The sequence below is a fragment of the Astyanax mexicanus genome, chromosome 1 (genome assembly GCF_023375975.1).
Source record: "Astyanax mexicanus isolate ESR-SI-001 chromosome 1, AstMex3_surface, whole genome shotgun sequence".
In the NCBI taxonomy this organism is placed as follows: domain Eukaryota; kingdom Metazoa; phylum Chordata; class Actinopteri; order Characiformes; family Acestrorhamphidae; genus Astyanax; species Astyanax mexicanus.
The window spans coordinates 25,819,225-25,831,640 of record NC_064408.1 but is presented as its reverse complement, the minus strand read 5'-3'; the positions used below and the strand labels follow the sequence as shown (position 1 = coordinate 25,831,640).

The 12,416-nt window shown below is 39.5% G+C and overlaps 1 protein-coding gene across 1 annotated transcript; it reads right to left on the bottom strand.

Moving 5' to 3' along the window:
• Positions 1-221: 221 nt before the first annotated feature.
• Positions 222-8,818, bottom strand: tbx2a (T-box transcription factor 2a). Its single transcript, XM_049475305.1, has 7 exons — positions 7,741-8,818; positions 6,481-6,748; positions 4,840-4,986; positions 3,934-4,010; positions 3,666-3,832; positions 2,291-2,889; positions 222-1,659 (listed from the first exon to the last, which is right to left on the bottom strand). Exons 1-7 carry the CDS (start codon positions 8,118-8,120, stop codon positions 1,225-1,227), a joined length of 2,073 nt encoding a protein of 690 aa, XP_049331262.1. The 5' UTR covers positions 8,121-8,818; the 3' UTR covers positions 222-1,224.
• Positions 8,819-12,416: the final 3,598 nt, after the last annotated feature.

Here is a 12,416-nt window from a genome sequence, read left to right as displayed (position 1 = left end):
TTAATTTTTTTCACAGCTGTATGTATATATATATTCCTATGTTTATAGTTATGTATAGAAATACAAATGTATATTATTGTGCTGTTTTATTCGCTTTTATTTAACAACAACCTGTAATGGTTAACGTTTTTGTGCGTGAATTAGGACAGCGCCCAATCACAAAGCAGGTTAATACTCATCCACGCCCCCCAAACAAACAGTAATAACACGTAAATGCCAACCAGTGTGCAACGCTTCCTTCGTTTATTGAAATGTAAAGAACGCAACAAAAAACACCCCGTGCTCTTTTTTACCCGAATATCCAGTCCGGGGAGTATGTTCAAACAGCTAGGTCTGTCCCAGGAGCTGATTAAAACACGATTTCCCCCGCCGGAACAGATTCAAATAAAAAATAAAAAGAAACCTGAGTTTTCCCTGCCTAGAGTGCATCGCTGTACTTCAACTTTGCAACGCTGCATATGTACGAAATGGAGCAGAAAAGCGAGACTTTGCGATTTTGTGGTGGCACGCCCTTTCCTTTAACCTTCTCCTGGCTAACAGCAATGCATCACAAAAAAACATCCAATCACATTCAGTTTCATACGAACAAGCGCTAGATAATATTCATATACAGTCATGTAAATGGGGAAAAATATAAAGGTAACAAATTGAAACCTAAATAGTATTTACACACCAATGTACAGTTCGAATAAATTAAGATGCATCTCCTTAGATCCATTCAGCTTATTTACATAGTTATTTTGAATGTTTTTTTTGTCTATTTTAATTTTTTTTTATATATAAATAATTAGCAATAAAAACAGGTCCCAGACACAAGCATTGTAAATATGGACCTTTCACTAATGCTGTAGATTTGTTTTCATGGGAGCACCAAGTCCCTTTTTGTAAGGTAATGGGGACAAGCAGAGTCCAGCCAGTTCAGACTCTGCTGACTCAGGGTAAGGGTTGTGTTTTAGCGAGCAAAATTCTCCTTCGTCGTCAAATTTGCCATCTTTCCTTCCACGCAGGGTTAAACCAGTTTAAGCCTTTTTTTGAGCCTCATCCAGGTTATTCAAAAATGGAGCAATCTGATGGATATTTTCTCCAGGTTTCAGATCTGTAGGCCAACAGTAAGCCTATTTCTCTCAGCTTTCTTAGAAGCAGATCTAATTTTTGTTTTCAATTTTGCAAACACTGTGATTTGCCTGTTTTAAAACCTGCACACAAGTGGACTTTCCTAATCGGTCACTTGGGAGACTCTCTGCCCGGGGACATGTCCCTCTGTTTTTCCAGTCCACTGACCAGTCTTTGTATATTCTGCAGTTCATTTATGGAGTCTTTTGTGGATGATTTGGGTGAGCCTGTCTTCTGGCTGCTGCTGGCTCTGTGGCTGTGGGTCTCTCCTGCTGGGCTGCTCTCCCTGCTGCCAGATTTGGAGGACCCAGAGTCTGCATTGAGAGTGCTTGAAAGTCCTGTAGTGAGCAAGCTGGGGCTCTGAGGGATCTGATAAGGGTTAAATCGCAGTCGTTGTCGGGCACTGGTCAGGAAAGGGTTCCTGCTGAGGGGCGAGGCCACACCGCTGGCCGCCGGGAGAGACGAGGCTGCTGCAGCTGCTGCTGCAGCCGCCATATAGGTATATGGATATGGCAGCAAGCCCCCAAATGGTGGCATGGAGATACCCTGTAAAAAAAAGATTTTACACCTTGTTAGCACATGCTCTTCATGGATATTACACCCAAAGTATGTCCAGTACACAGATGTATTTATATTATATACATATGGAAATAATTTGGTTCCTGTTTGTAAATACGGAATGCAATATAGCCTAGTCTATTTGAAATCATTATCCGCCTTCATAAATGTGCAATTGTTCAGTCTAGCAACTTATAACAATTCTATCTGAAAACTGTGAGACTGGCCAAATTATTAGACAATGCATGTTGATGAAGGCCAAAACATCAGAAATTACAACAGACAAGGCCTCAGTCTATAAGAAAAGCATTTGTATACAGCTCTTAGACACAATGCTCTCAGTATAAGTTCAACTGCAAATAATACTTTAAAATGTAGATTTTGCAGATTTTATAATCAAAGGCACATTAGTTTGTTCATTTAACAATCTAGATTTATATTTCTATTGCAAATATTAAATAAAAAGCTCTTTGAAGACCCTCAATTTAAATGCAAGCTATCTATATTTTTGTTGCGCTTTATAATTCATATTAGTTACTGAATAGTGGAACTGATAATTCATATATTTTTTTTATTTACAGAAGTCACTAAATAATATGCATAGCATAGTGTCTCTTACCTGAGATGCAAGCATGTGTTGCGATAAGTGGAACGGGAATGTACTGGCTGCGCCTGCGCCTTGAGGTGATAGGCCTCCGTTTTCCAGTGCACCAGCCCCTGACATGGACGCCAACAAGTGTCCCATGCCCATGGTGGAGAAAGCGCCGGGGGTCATTGCGAATTGGCTCGGGTGAAAAAGCAGTGGTTGCCCCGTGGTCAGAGGGTTAAAGAAGTGCTGGCTGTGTAAACCGGACAGGGCCAGGCTCTGCAAATGACCAGCACTAAAATGTGACGGGCTGTCCGTCTGGACCATCAGCGGAGAAAAGCCATCTTTGGTCCTACTTAGGCCCGCACTGTCCAACTCTTTCTTGGAGGACTCTGGTTCTTTGTGATTTTTGCCATCCGATTTGTCTTTTTCCTTAAGACTGAAAGCAGGCTCGCCCTCCTGCTTGGAGTCAAGGCAGTCTGCTTTCTTGTCCAGGCTTGGCCTGTCCTTGATACGTTCCTCGCTGTTTGCCCTGAATGGAGAAGCTGGCTGCAGACCTGGGCTGCTCACTCCCACAGACATTTCCTCCTGCTGGTCAAGTTCTTGATCACTTTCAGTGCAATTTTTGTCATCTGTAAAAAGATAAAAATAAATAAAATATAACAAGGCTGCAAATATGCATAAATCTTTTTTGAGACATAATGCGGCTCTTTCGCGTTTCAAGATTATACAGTCACACAGAAATTGTTTAAGCACTTTTTCTGAGTACTAAATCATTTAGTCCGGACATGTTTCCACACAAACCACTTCCTTCTTGCATGCCAACTTTTGTCCATGGCACAATTGCCAGGGATGTATTGTTTACCTTAAACAAATGAGTCCCAAATGCTTGCAAGGCAAAATATTGGATGTTCTCTGTGTAGCATGTTGTTGAAAAGAAGCAGAAGCACACAGTATACTACGTTTCTTAATCTGAAATTAGCTGGCCATAGATAGAATGTAGGCTCGGGCAATGTAAAGCAAAGTGAAAAAGATTATATTAAATTGGTATGTGAATAATGATTTAAACAGACTCAGGAAGCATTAAAAAAACTTTATTTAAAACCAGCTCCTCTGGAGTTCTCTAAATTAAATTCTCTCTGTTCTTTAACAATCATGTGTTGATGATGTGCATGGTCATATGCACTGACTTTTAAAGCCAGTGGCACCATAACAGATACAAATTCAGATTAACCCTTAAATGCATGTATGATATTATAAATATATGATTTAATCTATATATACTAACTCTACTAAAATAAGTCTGCACCAGCAAAAACAGCGGTAGGATGTAGAAACAATTGTAGAATGAAGGAAGTAACAAACAGAAACTATAAAAGTAAAAGAGCTACAGCAAAATAAATCATACCTCGACTGCTCCTGTTGAATTTCAGGGGGCTAACTGCCCCTAGAGGAGAGTGGAGGGACTCTGTCCCAGCATTTTGTTCGCAAGATGAGGTGTCTGACTCTGCCCCATCTCGGTCTGCCTTGCACTGCTCGTCGTAAAGGCGCAGAGAAGGAAGAGTTAACTGCTTCCTAGAAATCATAAAGAAAAATGTGAAATTAGTTCATTGGACATCAAACACACACAAACAGAGCTGGTAATAATTCTGTATGCCACGGTCATGTGTCAGTACCTTTTTTCCCTTCTGCCATTTCCTGTGTCTCTGAATCCTTTGGCAAAGGGGTTGTTGTCGATTTTCAGTTGTGTGATCTGTAAAAATACAGGACATATGTTATTTGAAAAGGGTTCAATGTGGAAATATAATAGAAAAGAAGTATTTACTGATTTTAAATACAACATTAATTATATAGTATTAATACTACCACAGCTAGCTATATATATATATATATATATATATATATATATATATATATATATATATATATATATATATATATATATATATATATTTAATAGAAGAGGAAACTCATCAAATTATTTTGTTGACCTTTCTTTTTTTTTTAAACTGTCGGTTTATGACACATTAATATGAACAACATTAGGAGATCTTACTTGAATTAACGAAAGATGTAAATGTAAATACATTTAGACTAAAGGCGCTGCTTGTTTTCCATTAGTACTTTTCATTTGACACCTTCTCTGTATATTCAGCACTATCCATATTTCTTCTTCTGTGTATCCTTGGAATTTGGTGCTTTGGATTAACTGTGGTAATGTCCTTCAAGACTGCATATGCCCTCAGTGCTTTTAATATTTTATATCTATTGCCAAGACAGTTTAATTTAATGTAATAATAATAATACTAATTATTATTATTATTTTTACATTAAATTAAACTGTCTTGTCAATAGTTGAAAAAGTATAATAATATAATATGATATAATAATATAATAAGAGTTTACATTAGTCTAATTGAATAAAGTTATCTCATTTTTGAAGTTTAAAAAACAAATTACGTTTCTGGTTTATAGACCTTAAGATGATAAACATTACATACACATCTATGTTTATCATCTATTTCCACTTGAGAAAAGGAAAGGATTAACCATAACAGGCCTCACGCCGCTCAGTCACTCACCTTGTCGTTCTGATATGCAGTGACTGCTATGAAATCAGTCTCCGGGAACACGTATGTCCTGAAGGTGCTGTAGGGAAGCTTCAGGATGTCGTTGGCTCTCACAATATGAAACCTGGGCTGGTATTTGTGCATTGAATTTAGGATGGTCTGGAAGACAGAACACATATTGCCTTAATATTATTATGCTTTTCTTAATACAGCTCAGTTCATCATGCTGTTGGTTATAAAAGAAAACATTTAGGTATGAATGTATTTCCATATTTTAATGCCAAATTTGCTATTGTAGTTGCCCAATAACAGTTCTCTAAAAAATATCTAGATTTTTCAGTTTGATCCGTTTACAGCTATTTACAGCTTTACATATATTCAGAAGGAATACTGTTCTGTTTATAAATATATTCAGCCAGATATATTCAGAATATTCAGAAAATCTTGCATAATACAAGATATTATAATTTGCTTCGTTTCAGTAATTTCAGTGTAAGAACAAATAATTTTAAGACTGGTGCTGACTGTAGAACACCTTATTAATACATTTTGTATTAAATAAAGCATTGCTGATTTTAACTAGGTCATAATATAAACTTTGTAATTGGGATATTCATGATTTTGCTGGACATTTTAGGGCACTTGGTAATTAAACAAAAGTCAATAAATAGGCTATGTGATATTTAGCAAAAAGTAACCTATAACCACCGCAGGGAAAATAGTGGATTAGCATGTGGACCATGGTTTTCCTGGAACTAAGAGGCATTTATTTTTTAAAGCCATCCTTCCACAAGCCTTCCTCGCTAAATTGCACTTAATGGTCAGACACTGCAAACACTTTGGGGATGCACCATCAGCACAGCTTCCTCCCTTGCTTCACTAATGAGATTCAAAAAGATGGCAAAAGTCATTGTAAAAGGCCTACTAAGCTTAAGCTAAGAGCAGCCTAAGGGCCTGCTCAGAGCAGCCCAGACCTGCACCTCTAAACAGCCTCAGTATACCAGTGTATTAACACAGGCCTGAATATCTAAAGTATATCTTTACAATGGAGGTTCTACATTTCATTGCGTTTAACATCCTTCAATCTATCGGCCCACCATAGTCATTATAGAAGCCTATGATAATTATGTTCTTTTAAGCTAAAATATGTGCGGAGCACTGCTGTCATTTTATACGTGGTTATATATTATTTACTGTATATGACGAGCGCATGCAACGAGTAACGGGCGCTTAAGCTGTTGTCAAGCTATTCGATTAATATTCATTTTAATGGTCCGTTCCTAAAACTTTTCAAATGACACATTTCAGTTCTTCTCAATATTTGTAAATGTAGATAAATCTACAAAGCGACGTGTAGTCACTGGCGTTTAGCGTATGTTTCCATATTTTTGTGATAATATTTTGTTGGTTGTGTACCTGCGCAGCTTACCTGTTGGTAATATTTTTTTGTTTTTAGCTGCTTTAGCATTTAATTTTCGAACACACTTAAAAAAGTTACACTGTAGTTCTACAAGTCACTTGTTTTTTTCTTATACCTGATACCGTCTTCATTTTTATTTTTTTTTAAATTGAGACATAATTTCGCTGAAACAACCCTAAGTCTACACTCTCGGCAGCTATTACGTGGTGAGATTTAAACGGAGTCCTACTTACGAAGCCATGCTTGTCCGAAATGTTGTTGGTCAGTTTGAGCTTGTGGAAGGTGACGGGCTTGGCCATCCACTGCTCGCCTGTGGCAGGGCTGTCCGGGTGGATGTACATGCGCTTGGGCATCTCGGGGTCAGCCTTGCCGGCAACCATCCAGCGGGAGTTGTGGAACTTGTAACGGCAGTCGTCGGCGGCCACGATGTCCATCAGCAGAATGTATTTGGCCTTCTTGTCCAGGCCGTTCACGCGCACTTTGTACGGGGGGAACATCCTCCTGCAGGGGAACGGGAGCGTCTCGTTTAAAGCCAATGAAACTTGTAATAGGAATATCAGAAATAGTAAGTTTGTTTTTCTAAATAAAACTGCAGCAGTGAAATAAGTTTATTGTAAGCCGCGAGAAAAAAATATCTAAAATAGAGGGATTATTATCTCTCTCTCTCTCATATATATATATATATATATATATATATATATATATATATATATATATATATATATATATAGTATAGTAAATATATACTATAGTCAATCTATATATAGTAAATATATTTATATATAGATTTTTTTATATATTTATATATAAATATATTTTTAAAAAAGCTAATCACATTGAACAGAAAAAATAACCGGTGATGCCAGTACATCTATTCATCTATTCACAAAAATAAAATAACATTTTTGTATTTATTATTAGATACTGATGTTTAACAATATAGTATGGCTATTTGGTTGTCAAATTCCGAATCTGTTGCCATAAGAAGCACCGGTGGCTTGGTGTGTTTTTTAAAGTAGTTGTAATTTCCCTGCATAATGGAGCAGACACACTTAGAAGTTGCGAAATATTGTTGTTAATTCTGTATAATTTTCCTCAAATGGGCTTGATTATGATGGTAATTGCCATATAAGTTAGACAGGAGTGATTCATGGCTTCCTCAATTATATTGTGGGTGTTCTGGGAACGACAGTTCTTTTTCTGAAATGGATTTGATGTAAACAGGCACAAAAAATGATTGTTTCTTTTTTAAAAATCCTGTTAAACCAACACATCTTATAATGTCGGCGTAAATCGCCTCATTCAGCTCTTTAAAATAATCAGTACGTCATTAGATGTTAATAAGCTTTACATGTACATAAAACAGTGCAAAGCTAATTTTATGTAACCATTTTAATTAAGAAGCTTTATTAAATTTTACTTGTAATAGGCACCTCCTTTGCTCCACGCGGGTTTGCATACAAAACAGCGCGACTCGACTTCGAGGAGCCTACCTGCCCGATTTGGTGATGACCATCTCAGTGCCTATCTTGTGGAACTGGTCCCACAGCTCCATGGCCTCCAGGTTGACTTTAGGGTCGTCCTCCACCTCCTCCTCGGGCTCGAGGCTCTTGAGGGAGCGGAGGTGCTGCTGGTGGTGTCCGTGATGGTGGTGATGGTGTCCGTGCAGCGCTGGATGGAAGGCGGCCTCCGCGGCGCCGGACAGCGAGGATTCGGCCAGGGGCTTGGCGAGCGCCGGCGGCAGCGCGAGCGCGGGGAAGAAGGAGGGCTGCGCCGCGGCCAGGAATGCGGACACGGGGAAGTCTGCAGGCCGATGCGCGGGGAACGGAGGATGGTACGCCATGGCGGTGCCCGCGAGCAGCGGGTCTCTCATCGGGGCATCCACAGAAAAGGAAAAAATAATTAAGTTAAAACAGTGATGATAAATAAATAACGGGGGAGAGCGGGCGGTGGGGAGACGCGCGTGTCCGGTAAATCAAGAAAATTGAAATACAAAAAAAATCAAGAAGAAAAATAGAATACAAGTGGTGCGTGTAGATCCAGGAAAGTAATAAGAACGTAAAAAAAATAAAAATAAATACAAAACCAACAAAAAATCGTCTTCTTAGCTGATTAAAACTGTTGATTTTTTTTTCTAAATCATTCCTGCCAAGGATGAAAGTGTTCACGTTCCCACAAGGCAAGAGTTAAAAGAACTTGTAGGCTGTAACTCCGGACTGTGATGCTCCAGTAAAGCGGTGCGGTAACATCCGTCAGTGAAGAGCAGCAGCCTTCACACTTCAGCTCCTCGCCAGTTTCCTCCTCCTCTCTTTCTCTCTGTGTTTCGCTTTCAGTAACGCAGAGGGATAAAAACACAACGCGAAGCCACGACAAGAAGCGATGAAATGAGCGAAGAACCGGTGCGAGTCGGAAGCTCTTTGGCGCCTGGCAGCTGTGTGAGGATTCGTCCTTTGCCTTCTTGCCCTCACACTCTGTCCCCTCCTCTCCGCTTTCCCCCCTCACTAATGAGTCGAGCCGTGCTGATTGCCCATTTTACGCTTTCTCGACCAATTGCAGAGCACCGTAGGCGTGGTTTTCACAGCTCCAACCAAATTCGGGGGAAGACGGACTTGGGGTTTGCGTGAGGGGGGGTTGAGAAGAGAGCGAGAGAGAGAGGGAGGGGAGGGCGAGAAGGTGTCGGAAGCGTTTGAGGTAAGAAAACATGTCAACAGAATAAAATATTAACCAATGACAGAGTAAGGAGGTGGAAATCCCACCCCCACTCTCTCGCTTCTCCGTACGGCGGAGCTGCGTCGTGTCCGCGGCCGCCTCTCACAGCGAAAGAGCCGGCAGTAACTCTTGAATACCCACGCTCTCTGGAGACGGTGGAGCTTCTTTCTGCAGCGCCGGGCACATTTGCCATTTACGTTTACAGACTCGGCATGAATTTCTCTTTCACTGCGGCTCGGTTTGTATTTAGGGTTAAATAAAACGGCGGCGCTCTTTATTGGTGTTTTGAATTATAAGCTACTTGACCCAGGCGCTTGTTTTTGTTGAAACATCACCATATAATTTCTAAGACGAAAAAATGACCATTTACAGTTTGGTTGTGTTGAAATGTTGGCTTTATTGATGTGGCGTTTGAAATGTCTCAAGTAGCTTTGGTTAAACCTAGTGCTAAGGAAGGAGTTACATTTTAAAGCGCTTCCTATAGTATTAAAACTACTGCACGCTTGGATGAATAGAACACATTGTTTTTTTTTTTTAACCAGAGGCTTATTTAATGAGGGAAATGTTGAAGTTGGTGGATTGGAAATTCTCCTGTAGATCTCTTGATAATTATTCATTGTTAAGTAATTGGCCATGTTATCTCCGGTCCACGCAAGAGCATATCTTGTAGCCTATTGTCAGTTCCTGGTGCCGTCATGAAATAGAAATGACCGACAGGAAAAAATGTATATTATATATTATATGATATAAATTACACAAATACAGCAACGCCCGAATGGCCCTAGCTATATGATCTTTGTGTGAATGAAGAACATTATAGCTAATAATTTTTGTATTTATTTATTTATGTAATAATTTAGTGTATATATCTATGTAAAACACCCCCTTCCACATATTACAGTGTGCTTAGACATGAATGGGAAAAGTAGTGTCCTGTGCCTTTAAGAGGCTCCGCCCACGCATGCGTGATGAAGTGGGACTCGGGGTTTGGCGCCAGTCGGCTGGAGGCCTACAATAAGAACCTACCCCTGTCACTTCATATTTACCCCCTAACCACTCTCACCCCCTAGGCCTCAAACAACGTTCACCCATCCGCTCCCTTCAGCTCACAGGTTACAATGAAACCCAAGACAGCCCGTTTATCCTCTTTGAAACATTTTGACAAAATTAGCTTAGCTTTAGTTCAAAACAACAGAGAAGCTGTGGAGTAAACAATGCAGAGGAGCCTTCAGACACATTGTGAAAAAAAACACAATATTAACCCATTAATGTCCATATCTGCTGTTTGAAATGGTATTTGAGCTTGCATTAGAAGAAAAAAATAGGAAAGGCTTTTTTTAATCAATCAATTTAACAACTTTTAGGTACTATAATTAGTTAATGGGTTAAATACAGCATATTAGTCACGTGATGACAACCTTTTTAAATAAATTAAAATGTATTGTATTTTGTATGTGAGCGTTATTTACGGTTATTTAGTGCTTAAACTAATATATAGTTACTGTTAGACATTCTAACAAGGTGAAAAAACAGCTACACAGTCTTTGTGATCCTCTATCTTGGGGTACAACAGTCTTGCATGAACAGGATGGACTCAGAATCAAGAATTCCTCAGCTATGTTGATTGGGCTGTTGGTGCCTCCGAAAGGTTCCTGGCTGCCTTCTTAAAAGCTAGCCACTGCTCAGCACACACATTAGCCATGACTCACGAGAGTCCCAAGAGAGTGACACAGGGTCGCCGCCGCCTTTCTTCTTCTCGTCAAACAGTGGAGTCTCGGTCCTGTCAGATCGCTTGAGGGCTGAATGGAGAGGGGACGAGCCGCTGCCGTCGTGTTTAGCTTCGGTTTGTGGATGGGAATATCTCTCGGGATATAAAAAAACGAGCTTGAGATGAGTGGGGAATCCCTGGATGGGAACAAACAGTAGCTCTGGTAAGATGGAATATTGTGTGTGTATGTGTGTGTGTGTGTGTGTGTGTGTGTATGTGTGTGTGTGCGTGCGTGTGTGTGAGCAATCTGCAGTCTTCGGACAGAAATGTCAGGTGGAATATTTACTTCTTTATTTTCCTGGAATATTAAAGACATTATATTTTGTATAAATTCTAGAAAAGTTTATTTATAGTATGTGCTCTGTTGATCGCATGTGAGTTCGATTTAACCACAGTGGAATCAATATAGTGTCACTGTCACGCAAAAAGTTGTTTCTTCATTTTTATTGTATTATGTTGCTTGGAATAATCTGGCTGCGACTATTTGTACTATTAATGCTCTAAAATTTATTGCAATAAAATGTGTTTAATGACTTCCATTGACTGTCAAGAAGTTTTTTACCTACCCCTGTAAAGTTTTTTTTGGAGATAGGATGTTTTGGGTTACAATGACGAGTGATACATGTTGAATTACTATTAATTATATATATATATATATATATATATATATATATATATATATATATATATATATATATATATATATATATATATATAGTAGAATTTGTAGAATTTCACTAAATGTTCATAATAACCCTTTGTGAAGACAAACGTGGTGAAGACTAGTCCTTAAAAATAACGCAAGCCAATATGACAACTATTGATACGTCAAACAAAAAAGCAACTAAATAGTTACAATACAGAGGCACATATATAAATGCACATATTAAAAATATGTATTCTGCAGCTTTACACTACACGAGAGGGCACATCAAGCCATTGTTTTAAGTGTTTTAATAATTCATGAATTATTCTACAATTAGCACAAAAAGCATCACAAACAGTGCACGCCGTGCTTACAAATGTTCGCTGAAAGAAACCACATTAACCCCACACGAAGGAAGTTAATGATTTGCCGTGTATATACGTCTCAAGCTAATTATATAAACACAAGTCAACGGGAAGCTCGAGCCTATTTATTTGCAGCGGGAGCGCGCGCTACCGTGGCAGTGCACTCGCGCGCTGCCTCTCAAGTGATGTTTCGCTGAACTTTAAGGGACTAAACAGTGAGTTAGATGTCACGAGCTGCTAGGATGCCTGGCATAATTATTTAGGCTATTAAAAATAGAGTTCATAAATAAGGCGTGGAGGGAAAAAGGAAGAAAGCAGTCTGAATAGGGTGCGCTTTTCCCAGGGCTGTAATTATTTATCAGAGCTTTTTTTGTGTGTGTGTTCAGTGTTATCGTCCTCAAGCAGCATCTCCTCGCAAATCCTCTTCTGCCGTGTTTATCCTGTTGGAGCAGCTCCTTGGCGCCAGTCCGCTGAAGACCTGTCCAGTCCTTCGCGTTCCTCAACTCCGCGGCTGTGACTCGCCCAAGCCTTCAGCCTTTCTACGCTCTTTCTTCCCGTTTGTTTCTGTGCTTACAGGGGGTTTCGGGTCCCGCCCAACTGCTCGTCTTCAGCTATGCCCCCGTTATCACTGGGATAGCTTTATGCTTCTGCTGCTTCTGGAGATTGTGGTAATGTTCTAGA